Genomic DNA, 21,569 nt, shown 5'->3' on the forward strand with positions numbered 1-21,569 from the left:
TCACAGAACTCAGGAAAGCAGTTTACTTAGAAGATTACCAGTTTATTACAAAGGATATGAAAGAATGCTAACAGAACAGGTAGATGAAGGGATGCATAGGGCAAGGTCCGGAAGGATCCAGAGAACAGAACACAGAAGCTTCGGGAATTCCCTGGTGGTCTAGTGGTTAGGACTCCACGCTTTCACTGCCCAGGGTGCGGGTTCAATCTTTAATCCCTGTTTGGGGAACTAAGATCCCTCAAGCCATGTGGAGAGGCCAACAAACAAACAAAAAACCCCACAACACAGAAGCTTCCTTCCCCTTGGAGTGTGGAGTGTACCACCTTCTCGGAGCATGGATGTTTTCTTTTTTTTTTTTTTTTTTTTTTAACATTTTTTTTGGGGTATAATTGCTTTACAATGGTGTGTTAGTTTCTGCTTTATAACAAAGTGAATCAGCTATACATATACATATGCTCCCACGTGTCTTCCCTCTTGCGTCTCCCTCCCTCCCACTCTCCCCATCCCACCCCTCCAGGCTGTCCCAAAGCCCCGAGCTAAAATCCCTGTCGGAACATGGATGTTTTCTTATTCACCAACCCAGAAGTTCTCCAAAGCCCATAGCTCAGGGATTTTTAGGGAGGTGTCACTATATAGGCACGATTGATTAGATCATTGGCCATTGGTGATTAAGCTAATCTCCAGCCCTTCTCCTTTCTCCTAGGGGTTGGAGAGTAGGACTAAAAGTTGCAAACCTCTAATCTCCTGATTGGTTCCCCTGGCAACCAGCTTTGTGGCTTTCCAAAAGTCACCTCATTAACATAAACTCAGGTGTGGTTGAAAGGGGCTTGTATGAATAAGAAAAGGCACCTTTATCTATAGCTCTTATCACTCAGGAAAGTTCTAGGGCTTTAGGAGCTCAGTGCAAGGTACAGGGACAAAGACCAAATATGTATTTCTTAATATAAATCACAATACACGTGGTTAGTCCAATTTATAGTCCTATCAGCCGTGTAGGAGAGTTCTGGTTGCTCCACATTAGCACCAATACCTGGTTTAGTCACACTGCAATACTACACAGAAATGAGAATGAATGAACTTCAACTATATGCCACAAATCTAATGTTGAGTACAGGAAGCCAGATTCCAAAGAGCATAGGTTAGAAGTCAGAAGGGTTATTACCCTGGGAAGAGGTAGTGACTAGATGGGGACAGGAGGAGGCTCTGGATTGGCTTATCATTTTCCATTTTCTTTTTGTTTGTTTGTTTTCTCCACCCTACCCCCTTTTTAAAAAATAATTTTCTGTTTCTTGATTTAGGTGCTGATTACGTGGCATATTCACTTCATGTAAACCTATCAACCTGTATAATGCTGAACTAAAACCAATAAAACACCGGGTTATTTTGTCACCAAAATGGGTTTATCCAGGAACAGAAGAATTGCAATTCATGTCTCACAATCTATGAGGAACTACAGGCAAGCCCAGAGAGCAAAGGAAGGGAGTCTGCTTTTATAAGGAAAAGGGGGGAGTTGGGAGGGGCTATTCTACATGAAAGTTCGTTGGAGGAAAGTAGGAGTTCAGGGGTGGCAATGACTTCTCATTGGCTGGGCTGTTGCTAAGCGAGGAGAAATTCTTCCTTTGGTATAGTAATGCAGTTGCCCCTCCTGTTTGGGAGTGCAAGGTAGTTTCTTTCCGTGGGGTACACAATTGGCATCAAGGAGCAGGGCATGAGAGCTCCCCCTTCTGGCCTCTTGACTCCATCTTTTCTTTTGTTTTATAAATTTATTTATTTATTTATTTTTGGCTGCGTTGGGTCTTCGTTGCTGCCCTGGGTTTTCTCTAGTTGTGGCGAGCGGGGGCGCTGCTTTTCGTTGCGGTGCGCGGACTTCTCATTGCGGCGACGTCTCTTGCTGCAGAGCACGGGCTCTAGGCACGTGGGCTTCAGTAGTTGTGGTACGCCAGCTTAGTAGTTGTGGTGCATGGGCTTAGTTGCTCCGCGTCACGTGGGCTCTTCCCGGACCAGGGCTCGAACCCATGTCCCCTGCATTGCAGGCGGATTCTTAACCACTGCGCCACCAGGGAAGTCCCTGACTCCATCTTAAGTGAGATTTCTGTTTATTAATTTTCACAATACTCGTGATTATATTTTTTCTGTATGTATGCTAGTCTTCAATAAAGTAATAAAAACAAATAAAAATAAGGGTAGTCTGTGGGCCTCTGGTAAGCCTCAAGGAGAAATAAACCTTGGGGTTTTATAAAAAGCCATGATCTGTCTGGTGATTGATTCTTCTAGTACTAATAATCAGCTCTTGGCATATTCATGGGTTCCATGAAGACCACTGACTGGCCACAGAATCCCAGGTGATGGTGCATTCTCTGAGGCACCAAGAGATGAAATGGGCAGGCCCAGCATCTAGTGGAAGTGTTATATTGGGGACTGAACCCAAGCTGGTCCTCAAGGCACAAGTAGTTCTGTGAAAAGTTCTCACACCTACCAGCCACTGGTGGCAGGTTCTTTACCTTGGATCCTTTCCAACTGGAAGGGTCAATTCCCCTTCATTGCAATAATGATTGTCATCACTGTTGGAAACTTTTTTTTTTTTTTGCCTCTGCCCTATTTCTGCCAGCATCACCATCCCTGAACTTTACTATCTGTTTTCACAGTATAAATTTTATTTTATTTTATTTTTTTTTTTGCGGTACGCGGGCCTCTCACTGTTGTGGCCCCTCCCGCTGCGGAGCACAGGCTCCGGACGCACAGGCTCAGCGGCCATGGCTCACGGGCCCAGCTGCTTCACGGCATGTGGGATCTTCCCGGACCGAGGCACGAACCCATGTCCCCTGCATCTCAACCACTGCGCCACCAGGGAAACCCCACAGTATAAATTTTTAAAAGTTAAAAACATCACCCTCACACAAAACCATGGTGAGCACATATCAAAGATGTTAACTCATCAATGGGGGAACTAGCAGAAAAATAAAGCTGGTTCAAGGGAGGACATGAGATATGAATATGTACAGACAGTGGGGGAAAAAAATGCCGGAATTAAGTTGGAAAGTTTGATACAAAACTGGTTAATGTCTTTCAGGGCTGTCTTTTCTGGCAGAAAAAAATCACTTTGAAACATGAGAATCTCCCATAACTTTACTGAGTCTGGACCCTAATCAACAATTAAATATTAAGTCCAAGTCATCTAGAATGTCAGAAGCTCTTGGTGGACAACGTTGTAGTTTGACACTGAAAAAGCATGGAGAAATCTTGCTCCCTGGGATTCGCTGATATTTTCATTTTCCTCATTACCTAAAAGGAAATGGCCCTCAGAAGCAGAAGGCCCTCTAGAATTGTGGCTTATTGAAGCTTCAGAAATGGTGCCAACTGGAGACCAGATCTTGAAAGGACAGGGTACCATCTTCCTAGACATGGTCTGTGGTCTCACCTAGTATTGTTTTGTCTACAACTAGAATACACGGGGTTCAGAAATCAAGGCATAGAAGGGGAATGGCACCTTTCACAATGACACATAATGACCCACTTCTGTGCTTTTCCTTTCCGTTCTCACAATCCTGCTCTACTAGCTCTCCGTGTGTTAAAAAAAAAAAAAAATCCTTTTTTTTGGACAATTTAGTTATGAGCATGTACCAATGTTTTATTACAATGATGCATGCAAGGAGAAAAGGTCTCTTGTAGGCCGACTGAAACATTTTCTCTTGGTAAGGTCATTTTATAGAAGAGAATTGTTAAATAACCCTATTAGACTACAGATTAGATCCAGGAAGAAAAGATGATCCAGTTAAAGATAGCAGATTCTCGGCTGGCAGTCAGCTGACTGTTAACTGAGTGGGCCACTGATTTCCCAGAAGTTTCATTCCATCAAAATTCAATAGAAAATGGCTTAATCATTTCACTTTATCAGGAATGCCAATTTCTTCCCTGAAGGAGGTTGTAAATCACCCACACGAAGAGCTTGTGTCCCAGACCAGGTTTGGGACATTTAAAATTTTATAGTAAGATTAATATAGCAGGTGATCTGGCGCCTCTGTCTCCAGGATTTTCTCTGTTCCTGGAAACTAAGTCGTCCTTGCCTTGTTTCAGGGCATGAAATAAGCTATTTCTTTTGCCTGGAATTATCTCTTCTTCATGTCTCAGCTTAAACAACCCTGTCCCCCAGTATAATAGGAGCCCCCTTACTCTTCAACTTAGAGTTTCTTTCCCCTGGGGCATTATCAGTTTTTAAGCTCCAAAAAGAAACTATGTTCCATTCGCCCATTACAGGACTTGGCACTATACAAGGAGCTCACAAAAGCATCGAATGAAGATCCTCTCTTGTAAACAGGACTGAACAGAATTTTTGCTGGGGGCAAGAGCCAAGTACCTAGACACCGCGAGGTTCAGTATGCACCGATTAAACGGCCAGCTTGGACTTCCCTGGTGGCACCGTGGTTAAGAATCCGCCTGCTGATGCAGGGGACACGGGTTCGAACACTGGTGCGGGAAGATCTCACACGCCGCGGAGCAACTAGGCCCGTGCGCCACAACTACTGAGCCCGCGTGCTGCAACTACTGAAGCCGGCGCGCCTAAAGCCCGCGCTCCGCAGCAAGAGAAGCCACCGCAATGAGAAGCCCGCGCACCACAACGAAGAGTAGTCCCGCTCGCCGCAACTAGAGAAAGCCCGCGTTCAGCAACGGAGACCCAAAGCAGCCGATAAAGAAAGAAATAAAATAAAATAATTATCACTTTAAAATTTAAAAATGGGCAGCCAATAGTAGCTCCCCTTAGTACAGTTGTGAGGATCAAAAGATTTTACGTTTTTATACTCGAACCCGGTTAGTGTTCCCATGTCCGGCATTTAAGATCTTGCACCTACTAATAAGCAAGCTCCAGGTTCTTAACTCCCCCAAAGCACTACCAAGGACCGCCCTCCCCGCCCACCCGCACCGCCCAAGGATAACATCATCAACCCAGGTCTCTAATGATGTCATCTCCGGGCCTGTTCTGCTTCATCCTCCGGAAACCTACAACTCCAGGCACCCGGTCTCCAGCCTTCGGTTATTTTTTTCTCTCCATAGCCCGAATTCCTTCTTTCCCATTCTCCCACCTAAAACTTTCGACTCTTCCCGCCTTCCCTCAAGGTAGCAATTTTCGGTTCTCCCCGCTTGCTCTCGAGCGAATTCCTCAAAGTCTTTTACTCTCTTAATTAATTGCTTCACTAGACCCACACTTCAGCTCTTTCCGTCTAAATCCTATTACCGCCGCCGGGCGTCAGTCGGCTGTTTCCGCCTCCTGTCACCCACCCTAGACACCGCCTTCGCTTCTTTTCGGATCACCTCAGTTCCTTGTTTTTTCCCAGTCCCGATTCGCTTCGGCTATTTCCGGCTCCCCGGGGCCTCCCATTCTTTCTCTGGCCCCACCCCCGTTAACAACTTCGGCTCTTTCCGCCTCTCGCGATCTTCAGCTCAGCTCCTTCCGGCTTTTTCCGCCTTGCCTCGGCCTCACTCTCTCCCTTCGGCTCTTTCCGCGGCCCTTCGGGAGAGCAGTCTGTGCCTCTCTCCTCCACGTGACGCCGCCTCCACCTCCCAGTTCCCCCTCCCACCTCGCCCTTCCTTCCGCCTCAGCCTCTTGGCACGTCCGGGCCCGAGCCGCCATTTTGTGTGAATTTCTGACTGCGGCGGGGGCCGGGAAGCCGGGGCACCAAGGGCCGGCAGACAGTCGGCCTGTCTCTGCGGACCGTTTCCTTTTACTAAATTACTTTTTTTTTTTTAATCGCCCTCGCTCGCTCTCCTCTTTTCCCTTTCCCCCTCGCTTGCTCCATCGCGCGCGGCCCGCGCTAATTACACCGAACCACCCACCAGTGTCCGTGTCCCCCGGGTCTCCCACTCCCGGGCCCGCAGCGGTGTGTGTGTGGGGGTGCTCTCGCCCCGATGAGGGCCCCGCGCCTGTGAGCGAGTGACCCCAGGGGCGGGCTGCGGAGAAAGCAGGCGGCGAGCGGCCCGCTGAGGCCTAGGCCGCGCGGCCTACGCGGAGGTCGGCGCAGAGGTGATTCCGAAACTGAAAAAATATATACGCATTACTATCAGGAGCCCTCAGAGCTGAAGTGTGCCCCTCCCGCCACGCCCAAGCAGTCCTTTTTCGTGCATTAACATCCCCTCCCCCCCAAAGGAACTATGGAGGCCGCGCCCGGGACCCCCCCGCCGCCGCCATCAGAGTCGCTGCCGCCGCCATCGCCGCCACCGCCATCAACGCCTTCGCCTCCTCCGTGTTCCCCCGACGCCTGCCTGGCCACCCCGCACCTCCTCCACCACCGCCTCCCGCTCCCTGACGACAGGTCAGGCCCCCGGCCCGGCCGGGGCGGCGTCCCCGGGGGGAGGTTGAGGAGGAGGAGGAAGGGGGGCGGCCGCCATATTGGGCCGGGCCGCGGAGGAGGAGGAGGAGGAGGAAGGGCGGGGTCGGTGGGTGTCTCTCGCTCGCTCGCTCTTTCTCACTTGCTTTCTCTCCCGGCCTCATGCGTTTCCCCCCCCTCGCGGCGCTCGCCCGCTCTCCCTCGCTCTCGCTCTGTCTTTTTTGGGCGCCATGCTGAGGGGAAGGTGAGGAGGCGCCCCCCGGACCCCCCGCGCCCGCCCTGGGGAGGGGGCGCCGGGGGCGGGGGGGCTTCGGAGGCCCACGGGGGTCCTGGCTGCCCGTGCTCCCGGAGCTGGCAGCCACGGGCCCGCCTGCCCGTCGCCTGGCTTCGGGGAAGGGAATGGGGGAGGGGCCCCCGGACCCTTTTTGGGGGGATGTCGAGCAACAGCCCCGCTCTTAGGGGTTTGGAGTCGGGGGGTGGCTCCCAGAACCCGGCAGTATCCTTTCTCCTGGGGGAGGTGTGCCCTGCCCTACTTGGAGAGGATTGTAGGAGGCAGGAAGTGGGGGTTCGTTAATTGCTTTCTCCATCCTTACGGGGGGTCCTTTCGGTGGGGGCCTCTTGTACTTTTTTTTTGGCGGGAGGTGTTTCCTAGCTATTCTCTAGGGGGCAAAATTGGGAGGATCTCTCGCCCCTTTGGAAGCCCCTGCCTCTTTTTGGGGAGAAGACCCTTCCCCATGCTTTCCTTAAAGGGAGGGGTCCTCCTGATTTTCGTAGGTAGGTGATGCGTTTATTGGCGGGGGTCGGGGGGGAAGCTGGTGAGGTTTGGTTTCCCTGCCTTGGAGAGGAGAGGAAGTTGGTCCCCTCTTTCTCGTGGGGTTCCCTCCTTTTTCGGGCTAAAATGGGGCGCCATCCCTTCCGGGAGAAAAACGAGGTTTCCTTGTGCTTTGGCAAGGGGTGAAAGGCAGCGCCCCCCTCCCCTTTATTAAGTACGAAATGGGCTCGCCCCATGCCCTTCTCTGGAGGGTGATAAAGGGGCCAGCCCGGCGCGTTTCAGCGAGAGGTTGGGGCCCCCATTTACCCTGCGTCAGCAGAAGGTTGGGGTGCAGGGTTCGCCCACTTTTTTGGTGGGGCAGGGGAAGAGGTGGCTAGAGAGTGGATTTGGAAATCGTAGAAGGGTTTCAGTCGGCAGGAAAGTGAGTCTTGGAGGGAGTGGGGGTGGGGAGGGGAAGAGAAGGCGCTGGACAGATGGCTGCCCCGTCGCAGCCCGGGGCTGGGGAGTCGCAGAGGACCCTCCCTTAGACAGGGGTCTTAGCTAGGGCTTCCCATGCCAGGCATCACGGCCTCTTCTCCCCACTCCCACCTCCCCTTTTCCCTTTCTCCTTCACAGACCATACTTTGCCTTTTAAAAGAAATGCCACCCACATTCAGAGACACAAGTGCAGCAGTTTGGTGAGCTTTTACAAATTTTTTTTTGTTTTGTTCTGTTTTGTTCTAATTAAATGTATCGTCCTGGGAATCGCAGCCCATCGCAGCCTGACTCCAGTTCAAGGAAATAAACAGATTAGCAAAGGTCTGTTCGCTAAGCCCACGTTGGGCTTCCGGGCCCCCTCTTGGGGGCAGGTGCATTACTCAAAGGTGCTTACACGCTTTATTCGACCTCTAAGGAGTTCTCTTATGTCAGAAGTGTATGTCTTACAATGGGTTGGGATGGTAAGTAGCCTCTTTTATTGAGTAATTCAATTATCTCCCTCTTTTTGTCCCTTTCCTGCCTGCCTTCCTCCTCGCCTTTAGACCAAAGTGATGCTTGAGAGCGTGAATTTATATGTTCAAATCAGGATTCTAACCCTGTTGAGCCCTTTTAGACTTGCACATCCTTTTCAATGTTTAATTTTTAAAATTTGATGTACACAGTTTTCTCAAAAAAGAAAGTGTATTACTGTAACATGACAAAAACCTCTGTAAAAGGCCCATATGTTTTCAAGCCCTTGGTGTCCCTCTTGCCATTTCAGTCCATTGCTTTGTCTCCAGCCTTCATCTTTGAAGAAAGTGGATACTTCAAGTCCATTTGTAGGAGACGAGGTTACTGAATTTGGTTTATGATGCTTGCGTGCAAGTTAAATGTTCTCCCTCCCCCTCTGCCCCAGCCGCCCCAAAAAGATTGTGGTTCAAGTAGATCCAATTTTCTCATTTGACTCCGATGTCTCTTATGGTGATGGACGTTTAAATTAAGCAAGTCATTTGTAAAGTACTGTTTAAGCACCAAATCTGTAAAGTGTGTCAAGCCTCAGTTTCCTCTCCCCGTCTCCACTGTTCCTTTGTTCGAAAGCACATGCCTGACCGTGAAAAGTCGATGCAAACGTGTTACACGCCCAGCCATGGTGGAGAGAACACTTCCTCCGGCCCCCAGTCCCCCCTCTCCTACATGTACAAGGAAAAAACAGCAACAGAAATGACTTGCAGAACCAACCACTACTTCTGATGTGTTTTACAAGCATAAGTTCTTCCGTTAAAAGACAAAACACGTTGAAGTTCCATTTTCCCTCTTAACCACTTTTGGTCCCTGACATACTTTGTTAGAGAAAACTTTTTAACACACAACCCTGTTCCCCTCCCAAGATCCTGTTTCCTTTTTTCCATTCTTAGGAGAAAAAAAATTCACCGACATTTAGATGAGGAAACATGTAAACTGCAATTCAGTGGGCCACTTGTTTTGTTCTTCCTCTCGGTATGTTCACAACTGCCGTGAAGATCTTAGGTATGTAAAATCATTTGTGGGAGGAAGAAGTGTCCACACAGTCCAGTATTCCTGCAAAACAATGTCTGAAGCACAAACTGAACACACTATCCAGTGCGCAGGGTCAGCCGAAAATGAATTGCATTTATTTGAAGTTTCCCATCCTTTGTAAAATTTCTCCTCCAGGAGCCAAATGCAGAAACTGGATGCTAACAGATGAACCTTCCAAGTGACAAGGGCTACTGAGTGGAGAAGGATGCTTTTTTAACTTTACTTTTAAAGTGAAATGTTAAGGAAATTGCATTTCTTTTATAAGTGAAAATTTTAGCAGTCATTAATGTTAAAATATTTCCTCAAGCACTTAAAAACGCTCAGGCATATCAACACAAGGGTTTATTGTTTTTTCCTTCTCAAAGGAATCTCATCCATCAAATCCAAGAAGCCCCAGTAATTATATCAAAATATTTCGGTAGTCTTTGTTTTTGAAATGTCACAGTACTACCTTTTCCTCCTCAAACTGATGTACCAGTATTAGTTAAATTTCATATTAATGGATGTTGCAAAAAAAAAAGGGTGTCACTCAGAATCCCTGATTTAACAGCAGCTCTTATACACTTGTAATCTTTAAAATTTTTATGTTCTCTGGGGAGAGAGCTTTAATCTGAAAGCAAATAAAAATCTCCCAGTAGAAACAAAATTACCTGTGACCATGAAAACAGTTATTCTGGTCCTAAACCCCTTTATATTTTTTATTCCCCTCAAATTTGCTCTTCAAAAGAAAAAATTGTGATTCCGCAGAAGGGCTTTCTAAATTCATCATCTGTACTATCTCCCAGATAGGGTTTCGATTTGCTCTGAAGGTTTAAATTTTTGATTCTTAACAAGCCCGGAGTTTTCTTAAAGTAGAGCTAGCTATTTTAGAAAACCACTAGTATGGCCACTAGTATGGCTTTGCCTCAGCCAGGAAGGCTGATCCCAAGGGAAAGTTGTTTTGCACCTGAAGAATAAATTAAGGCTTTCCCAGCTGTTGATGGGCGAGTTAGAGATGAATGGTTGCTTCTGAGTTTGTGATTTCCCCTCCAGTTGAATGTAGACAGTTTCATATCGGGCTGGTTCAGCTATTTGTTGTTGAGTAATGCCTCTACCTCCGCTCCTTTCTCTTAGATCTTTTCCCTTCCCTGATGTGCGAAAAATGGATGTCTCAGGGTTGCCTTACTTGTTCGCTTCTGTTACATTTTTGTGGTTATCAGCTTCCTAGAACCATCTTGTTGTGTAGGCCAGATCCAGTTATGATAAATAACCTCTATGGCCAAAATCACTAATGAAACTATTTCCAAGCCTCTGTGGGTAGCTTCAGGTCCAACCATATTCCAGAGAACCTAATTTTGGTCCCCGCAGACGATATTTTCTAGTACCAGAGTGACTGGTTCTGACCCAGCTTAGGAGGTTAGAAGAAAATAATTCAGAGCAAATAGGAAGTGAAGTGGCTGAGTTTCTAAATGAGCAAGGTGCTCACCTGTACCTTGGTAACATAACGACTGGCATAATAGGAGAAAAAAAAGGATTGTTTCTGCGATTTCTGGCGGTTGGTATTTAATAAGCTGATTCCAAGGTCCGTAGGAGCAGTCTGCTCATTGGTGGAGGGAATCCTGTTAAATGGTTTGAGATCGGTTTCACAGTTGGAACCTAATGGAAAGAGTGGAAAAGCTGCCTGTTTGGGTGGCATCTAAAGTTCATTTGAGTAGGTTAAGGTAAACTGAGATTGTTTGGTATCATGGATTTGGCTTTCCAAATTTATCGGCTGAGTCTTTGCTGCAGGCCTCTTTTGCTTTTGATAGTTCATGAAGATGCAGTCTTGAAGACATTGTGCAAAGTTTTTTGCCTGGAGTTAGTAACAATATGAGGTTGTGAGAGCAGTTCTTCAAAATTTTTTTTTAAAATTTATTTATTTTTGGCTGCCTTGGGTCTTTGTTGCTGCACGTGGGCTTTCTTTAGTTGCGGTGAGCAGGGGCTACTCTTCGTTGCAGTACATGGGTTTCTCATTGCGGTGGCTTCTCTTGTTGCGGAGCATGGGCTCTAGGCCTGCAGGCTTCAGTAGTTGTGGCTCACGGGCTCTAGAGCACAGGCTCAGTAGTTGTGGCCCACGGGCTTAGTTGCTCCGCAGCATGTGAGATCTTACGGACTAGGGCTTGAACCCGTGTCCCCTGCGTTGGCGGACAGATTCTTAACCACTGAGCAACCAGGGAAGCCCATGAGGGCAGTTCTTAAAATACATTTCTGACCCGTAGTCAGTTGATGACCAAGATGAAGACATGGCCTCTTAGTTGGTGTAGATGTAGTTGCATCCTGCTTTGGGAATAATTTTTTTAGTAGTACATAGGTTATTTGCTCAGAGCATAGTTTGCTTCTGTTGGCCAAATTGCTCTGGGTAGAGGATCTTTCTTGGTTTTTTATTTTTGTTATTTTTCATCTGTGTGAACTGGTGGCTCAGCTCGCTATTTGTAAGGCAAGTGGTGACATCTTTTGAACATTGGAGGTGGCAGCAGGATATGAAGGAACAGCGTGGGTTTGGAGGCAGATGAGATTGTGTTCAGTGTGCAGTGGCCACCGAGGATAAGGCCCTCCTCTCGGGGCATTGCGGTCAAATGGGCATATGCAGAACACCCACACAATGCCTGGCATTCAGAGAATCTTGGTTTCTTTATCTTCCTGCTGTCCCTACTAGAGAAAAACTAAATAGAATTTACAGTCTGGTGTATAAACAGAGGTAAGAATAACATCTGTGTTTTTGAAGGAAGTCAATTTATCTTTCACTTCTTGGGTTTCTGGTCAGCAGTTTAATTGCAAGGAGCTGATTGGGGTTTCAACTAAGTGGAAGCCATCTTAAGGCATTTCTTGCTGGCTCAGTGTCCTTATTATACGATGCTGCAACAGTCATGCTTTCTTGAGCTGCTGGCTACCTTCCCCTGCTCATCTTTTGCAATCAGAGTCTGAGTCAGGGCTACGGCCTTGGTAGGCCTCCTGAGACCAGGGAAGCCAGGGCTCTAGCACCTCACCCACTGCTAACCAGTCACGTCCCCTTAAGTAAGTCCTTTACCCTCACCAGAGTCCGAGAGAACACGGTCTGTCCCAGCTCCAAGATTCTCCCACCCCTTGGTGATTTGGCTGCGTCAGTTAAGGTTTTGTTCATTCAGCAGCCAGGCTTGTCTCGTGCTTTTCTTGGAGCCAAACAGTTTTCGGAGTGTTCAAGGAGCGCTTCTCTCCTCGGGACTTCATTTAGAGTTGGGCAGAAGTTGGTACTGCCTTTACCCGGCCTCATGTTACCTTCCTGTATCTGCCCTACCTTCTGCCGCTTCTGGCCACAGTGAGGCATGGTTGCTGCTACTGCAGCTCCTGATACCCAGCTGCAGAATAGATGCCTTGAAAATGAATTGTAGGGGTAGGCTAAGTGGCTAGATCCCAGGAAGAGCCGTTAGAGAAACCTTGGCTCAGCAGCTTAGCTGAATTCCAGGCTGGATCCCTTGTCCCTGGTGAGTGATCCCAGAAAACCCTACACTTCAGAGCCATAAAGCTTAATAGAGCCTGGATGCTGCCTGCTCCCTCCACACCAGGCAGGCCCAGTTCTGTTAGAGAGATGGTGGGGAGTGGTGGCTGGCTGTGGACGTGGGTGTCAGGCAGACTGGATGTGCCGCAAGGGTTACTCATCTCTTAGGTCAGTCTCCTGGCCTTCCCAAAGGTGTGACCTCCTGGGCATTGTCATGTGAAGGTCAAAGATTACCTGCCCCAGGGGCCGTCTGAGTGCTTTTCATGCATTAGCTCACCTTAGTCCTGCTGAGAAACTGAAACAGAGGTGAAGTCACTTGTTGAAGGTCACAGGGCTGTTGGGTGTGGAGGCAGTTAGAACCCAGCCAGCCTGTACCCAGCCCTGAGGTCTATACCCAGCCCTGAGGTCTATACCCAGAGGCCGTCCTGGGTCTGGCACAATATCTCTCAAACTGCAGCATGCAGGCATTAGTGGGTCCATTTATTGATTTGCCTCCTGTATGTGGAAAACAAATGGAGGAGGGTAGAAAAAGCAGAGTACTGCAGAGGTTAAGTGTGGCTTTGTGAAAGTTTATAAGCTGAGTTTTATCGGAACATTCGTTTATCTTGTCTGCGGCTACTTTTGCGCTAAACAGCAGAGTTGACTAGGTGGGACAGAGACTGTGTGGCCCGCACGGCCTGAAGTGTTTTTTGCTGCCCTTGGCGCTGGTCTTGTGGGCCTAGTGCCTGGAGGGTGTACACAGCAGCCACCATCGTTTATCTTTGTTGTGGTGGTGGAGGTGTTGGGGGCAATGGGAGGGGACTTTAAAGTTGTCCCCAGAGAGGGGGGCTGTGCTACTACTGCCCTCCATGACTTGTTGAGGTTCCATCATCCCTATGTTCCACTCCTTCCAGTGGATGTAGAGGCCCACACCCAGTCTTTTGAACCTTTAAATTGAAGGGATGTTCATTCATTAGAAGGAACTGAAGACCTCTTGAAGCCCAGTGAGGAAATGGATGGCAGCTAACACATCCCTTCTATGGCCCGACCCAAGGGAGCTGGGCCCAGACGTGAGTGTCACTTGGCTAAACCTCCACTGCAGGTGGCTTGGATTATTACCCTCATTTTCCTAACAGACACCAGGGCTTAGGTTTCCTTGGGATTCCAGGCCCTGCCATTGCACGGGGCACCAGAGCAGTCCCCGGAAGCACAGCCTTTCAGCGACAGAGGCAGCCCCTGGCTGCAGCCCTGAGGTGGCTGACTGGCAGCCACGCTCATCTGCTCAGTTGGTGCACCAGTCACATAGGGGCTCTTGTCATTTATCCTCTGGTCTATCAGGAAGCCCTCGATAAACACCTTGGTGAATGAGTTTGTGACCAAAGACAACCCCTCAGTGACCTATTTAGAGTTTTAAGTGATCCAGGTTGCTGCCTGGGAAATGGTCCAATGTCTTTGTTGATGAAATTGACAAAGAGGGTGTGGATGGCTGAGATTGATGCCTGTTTGTGTAGACCATATCCGAAGCACCCGCCCAGTCTATACCTGGCCCTGTGCTGGGCCCTTGGAAACTCAGGGATGAGTGCCAGCCTCTTTCTTCTCCACCCTCCAGGAGCCCACCGTTGACTGGAATATTTGTATACAGATAATTGCATATATGAACAAGAAATCTTTGCGTCCTAGGCCAGGTCTCTTTTAAGAGGAAAATGTTAATACTTTGCCTTGGCTGAATGGAACCAAATTGATTCCCCTGAAAAAATTATAAACAAGAAGTCTTAGTTCACAAGTTTCATGGTTCGATTTTCCTTTCTGGAATAATAAAAATCGTCTCTCTTTGGATGAGAACCAGCATCTTTCCAGCTTTAAGCAATCCAAAGCGTGGCTGGCCTGAGAAGGAGGTTAGGAAATTCTTCGTTGCTGCGAAGCAGATTTCAGAGGTTCATCTGACAGGAAAAACTTGGATCAGAGAGATGCCTCTATCAAGAACACGAGCTGTTTTCAGGGCGAGTGGGAGTAGGAGAATAGCTATTTGAGCAAAGAAAAGGACACTTGACTCAGAGGTTCGTCTAGCAAGCTGGGTTTTTCTTGGTCAGCTTGTTTTAAACTCTACAGAAATGTTCTGCCTAAGAGGTTTGTGTGCTTGGACGAACCCCAGTGTGGATGCCACACACTTGGGAGTGTAGCGATCCTTCTAGTGTTAGAGGACTTTGGAATTTTCCTCCCTTGGATTCATGTTGCTTTCTGTCCCTCTTGGGATAAGTCCTATTTGTTTTTTTGCTATAGGATTCCTTGGACCTTTGTAGGCACCTCTTTTTTTTTTTTTAAGACACTATTTATTTACTTATTTTGGCTGTGTTGGGTTTTCATTGCAGGGCATGGGCTGTCTCTAGTTGCGGGGAGCGGGGTTACTCTTCGTTGTGGTGCGCAGGCTTCTCACTGCGGTGGCTTCTCTTGTTGCAGAGCAGGTGCACAGGCTTCAGTAGTTGTGGCACGCAGGCTCAGTAGTTGTGGCTCGCGGGCTCTAGAGCGTAGGCTCAGTAGTTGTGGTGCACGGGCATAGTTGCTCCACGGCATGTGGGATCTTCCCGGACCAGGGCTCAAACCTGTGTCCCCTGCATTGGCAGGCGGATTCTTAACCACTGCACCACCAGGGAAGTCCCTTCTGGGCACCTCTTATTCCCTAAACTATCCAGATGTCTTTGGGTCATATTTTTGAATGTCCCAATTCCATTCATTTGATGTTGGATGGCCTGGATTGGCTTTGTGTCTTTGCATGTTGATAGTTTTTACTCCTAAGCAGTTATTCTGGGCCAGGTTGGTGCTAAACACTTGATTTACATGGTCTCAGGGAATTCTTTCTAGGAGGATATATATCCATCCTGGAGGTTCCTTTACTGCCTTCACTTCACAATTGAAACAGGGCACAGAGTGTTTAAGGAGCTTGCCCAGTGTCTTAGTATCTTACTTTGGCATTTTTGCAGTACTGTTTCATTTAATCTGTTTTCTGTACCTGTGTCTTATTTTTTTCCAACTCAAGTATAAATTTCAGGGTGAGAGTTTTTTTGTTTGTTCGCCTGTTTAGTAAATTATTCTTTTTTGGATAATTTCTAATTGTCTCAAGGGTTGAGGTTAAGAGCTGGACCTGGAGTCAGAAAGTCCTGGACTCTGGTTCCAGTTCTGCTTCTTCCTGCTGTGACCCTGTGGGCATATTTCTTCCCATCTTTGAGCCTCAGTTTATTTGTCTATAAAATGGGGATACTAATGAATTGCTATTGCATACGTTTGTTAATGCATTTCAGTGACAGATGTGCAGAGGTGGAGAGCACAGCAGTGTGGTGCCTGGAATGGAAATTGCTGCTACAGGATGTTAGTAGTGAATATTTCCTATGGCTCTTGGATTTTATAAGACCCTGGGGTGCCCAGGAAGGTTTTGTAGTTGAGGAAACCACAGCAGAGATGTGAGGGCTGGTGGAGGCCCCCACCTTGAACTCCAGCTCTTTGCTAGGGAAATTAACTTTTTGAGGACCTTGATGAGCTCTCTTCACTTTACTGAGAGGTTGTCCCCACCCAGGGCATCTTTTTTATTTTTTAACTTTTTCTTAGGGAAATTTTCTAACATATTTAAGGGAAGTGAAAATAGTGTCATAGATTGCCTTATACCCATCACCAGTTTCAACATTTTGCAAATTTTGGTTCATCTCACTACCTCCCCCATCCCCCTTGAGTATTTTAAAGCACATCCCAGACCTCATCTCATTTCACCCATACATTCTTCAGTATGAATCTTTAACTTAATTTTTTTTAACATAACCACAAAACCATAATCATGCCTAACAAAATTAACAATAATTACTTAGTATCTCAAATATCCAGTCCGGGTTCAGATTTCTCCAATTTCCCCCACATTGACTTCTGGCAGTAGGTGTGTTCATGTCAGGGTCCTGGCACTGGACAGGCTGTCTTGCTTCCGTTGAAGTGAGGGGTTCGGGCTGCGGCTTGGGCTTCTCCTGTGGTTGGTTTGTGCTTGCTGCTCGGGTGGTGTCTGTGATGTGGGCATGTTGCCATGGAAATGCTGTGATGTCACTGAGCCAGTTATGACCACACCTGAGAATGTTGAGGGGGAGGGAGACACAGTGCTTCTTTGCTCTTGATCTGTGGTTGATGAACCTGGGTAGTAATTACACTGAAAAACATGTGCAAGACCCAGGAAATTTCAAGAATTTCCTGCCTCTAAAAAATCCCTCAGTGAGGTTCCCCCCGTGGCTGCTTCACCACGGCCTAAATCGAGGGAAGGTCTCAGGGTCCTTCCTCAGTCATGAGCCCTGAGCCAGTTTTGTAAAGCAAAGGCTCCGTGCCTTCACTCCTAGTAAATGACTGTCCTGCAGGGTTGGATTTGGGGATCCTGGACTTCTGCATTTAGGCCTGTTGTTTAACATTTGAAGAGGCGGAGCCTCCTTGTAATTTTTGTAATCTTGTCCCTAATTAATGGGTCATTCAGAGCCTACCCAGGCAATTTGTTGAGAGTTTGGGCAGTTAATGATCATAACCCTGACCTTCACATTAACCTGGCCGCCTCTTGTCAAGGACTCTCATGATCTTGAGGTAACAGCCACTGCTCCCATGGGTTTTCATCTTTTTTGTTTCTTGCCTGTCTCTCCTCTTTCTCTCTCTTTTTTCTTTCGTAAATCAGGTAGACCCATAAACCCAGGCCCCTTTCAGCTTCCATCCAACTCTCCTCTAGAGGATTTCTGTGTTGCCAAACTTCATTTTTGTAAGGGACCTTTCTCCCTTTTTCCCGGGGCTCAGCTCTCGCTGTGCCTTTTCCTCCTGGTCAGCCACTTGGTTACTTTCTCATACCACCTAGATGAGAGCTGAGGAAGGGGAGATGTCGATTTGTCAGTTTCGTCAGCAGGGTTTATTTGCAGAGGATGGTGGCACAGACGGGCCAAGAAAAGTGAGAACTTGTTGGCCAGCAGTTGGCAGTGCCTGTAGCTTCTCCATAGAAGAAAATGCTTCCCAGTAAGCACTGCAGCTGGTTTAGGATTATCCATGTGGAGGTGTGCTCATGCTAGCTGGCTCTTAATACCAATAGCTATTACTTGTCTGGTACTTACTTTGTGCCTGCCCCCCATGTCCAGGGTTTTATCTGTGTTATGTCGTTTAACCCTCACAACCCCTTGAGGTAGGTACTACACTCATCCCGTTCTGCAGATGAGAAAACCGAGGCTCAGGTTACGTACCTAGGTTGAGTTCCTTGAGTTCCTTGGTCTGCAGAAGGAAGCAGGATGCCCAAATCTGTAGCCTGGTGGCTGGTCCCAGCCTCCTTGGAAGCATGATGTTTCTTTGCAGTACTGTTTTTGCCAAGCCCATGGTATGTGACGAACCTGACACACTTCTGTGCCCTGTGGAGTTGGCCCGTAGACATCCTTAGAATGGGCACCCTGATCTCTTCTTTGACCCAGAAGGAGGAGTTGGCCATCACCAGCTCTGCAAGTGGAAACTTAAATGCCCTGGATGCTTAGTCCAGGAGGCACAAGGCAGAACTGAGCCTCAGCAAGGCATTGGCCTTTTCCTGTTTCCTCCCGGGCATCCATTCCAGGTTGGTCGCCCAGCATGGTTGGTTTCTAGTTCCTGATGTCTCTGGCAGGCCAGCCGTGGTGCAGTCATCCCAGCACGATGCCAGTCCAGGCTCTGGGAATTCAGTGGTCTCTGCCCAGGCCGATGCTTCAGGGTTTCTCCTACATGCTTGTCTCAAGAAGGTTTGGCACGTCTAGATTGAAATGATTAGCGCAGTGGGGTTTCCCCCACTTTTCTTGGGGAATCATGTCACAGTCTATTCAGCATGCTCCCTCGGTATTTAATCCCACTCTGACATGAATTTTGCTGGCAGTCTGTTCAGTGGCACCACTTAACCCCGGTTGCTATTTTATGGAGGCAGCCTTTGTGCGGTTGTGTCAGTGGCCCACAGGATTCCTGCCTCTATCCCAGTTGGCTTGATTTTCTTTCTTTCTTTTTTTTCTTCTGGTAAACAGAGTCTGAAGAAAATAGGCCCTGTATTCATGCAGGACGTTTAGCTTGGAATCTCCAGCGTTATCAAGGGGAAACCCCCTCAGGTGACCAGAGGTGGGCCCAGGGCTCAGAAGAGTTGGAGAGCATGGTGGGCCAGATGGTGGTGAGGATGTGCAGTGGGCAGTCAAGTGTCACCATCCCCGCGTCCCCTCTGATATCCCATTCCCCTTCAGAAATCACCAGGGGTTTTTTTTTTTTTTTCTTTTTTTTGCGGTACGCAGGCCTCTCACCGTTGTGGCCTCTCCCGTTGCGGAGCACAGGCTCCGGATGCGCAGGCTCAGCGGCCATGGCTCACGGGCCCAGCCACTCGCGGCATGTGGAATCTTCCCGGGCTGGGGAATGAACCCGCGTCCCTTGCATCAGCAGGCGGACTCTCAACCACTGCGCCACCAGGGAAGCCCCTACCAGGGATTTTTTGATGCTGTTTATTTTGCAGCTGCTCCCAACTCCAGGGGAACGAAGTTTCAAGTATTCAGTACCCGGTTTGTAAAAAGTTGTAGATTCTCACTGAGCCCACATCTGCCTGGGGCTGTTAATACAGATAATGCAGAGAATTCCTCTTTGGCTAAATGTCTTTGAAGGGTGGTTTTGGATGCTGTACCTCCCTGCCTTTGGAATGAAAAGGCATTCTTCTGGAGCCATTCTTGAGGATGGTTGAAGCTCTTGGAGTTGCTTGTATGGTCTTTTGTTCCCCCCTCCCACGAGTGTTAGCAGTGATATGTAGCAGCAGGACAGGGATGGAGGCCTCAGCTGACCCTGGGCAAGACCTTTGCTGGCCGTGCCATGGCATCCTTGCCCGTGAACGTAGAGGTGGAGGAGTGTTTGTGGATGCCAGCCTCTCTGGCTCAGCTGCCCTGGCCCTGTATCACAGACACTGCCCTGTGGCCTGGGTTTCTTGTAATCTGTATCTTTTCCTGCAAGGACAATGCAAAACAGGAGGTGCTCAAGGACCCGGCACAGAGAAGATGCTCAGAAATGTTTGTGGCATCAAGTAGGCGGTCGATGAGTGGGCTCCCCCTTCCCTTTCCGTCCTCAGCAATTGAGGAAGAATGGCGAGCTTAGAGCCAGTTTCTGGCTTTTTCGTGTCCCCCTGTCTATCTGACCTCGACAGATTCTTTCACCTGCTATCCCTTTAAGTTCCTCCTGTTTGAAAATGAGGTGGTTGATGGTGCCCCACCCTCCCTTCCACTCTGACACGCCTCTTCTGGTTCCAGGAGGGTCTTTTGCCCTTTGCGATCTTGGGCCTTCTTCTCATCTGGGCTTCTGGGCCCCCAGGCATTTTCTGTCTTCCTGGGTTCCCTTCATCCCTGCCCTGGGATTCTGGCTACTTTCAGCTTTTTCCTTTCCAGACTAAAGTGTGGAGAGTGATGCTTTTGTTTAGCTTTTCTTCACAGACCCAACCCCCTTCCTCTCCGGTCTGTTGCTGGGCCTTCCCTAGTTCCATAGCCTCTGTCTAGTCTGTCTGTCCCTGTATTTCTCCTGAGGTGTGGTGACCTGGCCCGCCCAGCAGTGTTCCCAGCAGGGAACAGTCTATTCAGCGTGCTCGGCTCGGCTCGGCTCGGTATGAAAAGGCCCAGGCGTCTCGGTATGAAGAGGCCCAGGCGTCGGCAGCAGCAGGTTTGCCCTGCCCATTAGTAACAGCTTCCCCCTGTTTGGTGAGCTTGCCAAAACCAGTTTCCCCAGTTAGGTGGCGCTTTTACTGCGGACAAGGCCATTCTGGCAGAGTTGCCTCATCGCATGAGAGCTTTGCTCCCACGAGAGCGGCTCCTGGTGTGGGCCGCACCCAAGCCAGAAGGTGCCTCACTTGTCAGGAATGCCGCCTCCTGCCTCCACCACAGTTGACTCGGCATCTTCCCTCTGGGCTGGCCCACGACAGCCTGGCGTTCCAGGGGAACGGCACGAGGCACCCATCGGTCACCTCTCTGTATTGTTTCCTTTGAAACATCGGGAGGAGTTTTGGTCCTGCATTCTGTGTTTGAGAGCTGCCCTTGACCTCTGCCAGGGTAACCGTGGGGCTGTACCATTTGGGTTTGAAGCTGCCCCGACCCCTTTGAATTGGGAGTGAGAGTTAATGGAAGAGTCCCCTTGGTGGGGAGCAGCGTGGAGGCGCACAAAGGGAGCAGTGTGAGGGAAAGGGCCGTGGAGGATCCTCAGAGAGGTCGGCAGTTGTTTCTCCACAAAGCCTGTTAGAACCTTCAGGGCTCCAGGGGCCGGGCTCGCCTGATGAGCTTGTTCCCATGCTGACCGGCTTCCATCTGAACGGCCGAGGCCTTTTTGGCCTAGATTAGTTCTCTCTGTGGTTAGCCTTTTAGGTCCTGGGTTCATTATGTTACTCTTTATCTTCTTCACATTCTCTTTGTGGGTCTTAGTTAATGGAGAAGGAAGGAGTTTTTTATGCTCTCACACATACTTTGCCATCGTCATGCATGAGGAACTTGAGGAGCTTTTGACATTTTTTTATTTTTTTAAAGCAACTCCTGCACTTGTGAGAACTGTGTCTGTGGGTTTGGCTCAAAAACTGGATTATTTTTCCAGCTGCTCCTTTCTTAACCCATTTATCCACCCCACCCCACCCCCCACCCTGTACATATTTTGATGTTCAGAACGTTCTGTCAGCAGCATCTGTCACATGTGGAGAGTGCTTTTGTTTTGTAAAGTAAGGGAGATTGGGGTGACGTGGGGGATTTGGCAGAGTCAGGAAGTCGTAGGACAGGGAGCCAGAAGGGATACCCGGAGGTGAGGCAAGTCAGGTGGGAAGCAAGGGGGCCAACAGCAGGTGGGGGTGAGCCCTCGTGTGGTCGTGTCAAGAGGGGCCTGGGACCCTTCCCCTCTCTCCACCTGCTTAGCTCCCTGCCTCTGGCCCAGAGCCGTGGAGCTGGCAGAGCAGTCAGGCCTCGAAACCCAGGGACCGGAGCCTGTTTGCTCG

The 21,569-nt window shown here is 48.8% G+C and overlaps 1 protein-coding gene across 9 annotated transcripts in view; it reads left to right on the forward strand.

Annotated features, from left to right (window-relative positions):
- The first annotated feature begins 5,635 nt into the window (after positions 1 to 5,635).
- ZC3H4 (zinc finger CCCH-type containing 4) overlaps positions 5,636 to 21,569 on the forward strand; it is a 42,642-nt gene continuing 26,708 nt past the window's right edge. For 4 of the 9 annotated variants that reach the window (XM_024768202.1, XM_024768204.1, XM_024768200.1 and 1 more), the window contains exon 1: positions 6,130 to 6,305. In XM_024768202.1, the coding sequence (XP_024623970.1) occupies positions 6,145 to 6,305 (161 nt within the window). In that variant the 5' untranslated portion in view covers positions 6,130 to 6,144. Of the gene's footprint in view, positions 6,017 to 6,129; positions 6,306 to 6,448; positions 6,565 to 7,707; positions 7,770 to 8,963; positions 9,076 to 21,569 lie in introns of those variants that run through there. The other 5 variants (XM_024768201.1, XM_024768207.1, XM_024768206.1 and 2 more) reach the window with 5 other exon arrangements.

This window comes from Neophocaena asiaeorientalis, unplaced genomic scaffold (genome assembly GCF_003031525.2).
Source record: "Neophocaena asiaeorientalis asiaeorientalis breed wild unplaced genomic scaffold, Neophocaena_asiaeorientalis_V1.1 scaffold629, whole genome shotgun sequence".
Lineage (NCBI taxonomy): Eukaryota > Metazoa > Chordata > Mammalia > Artiodactyla > Phocoenidae > Neophocaena > Neophocaena asiaeorientalis.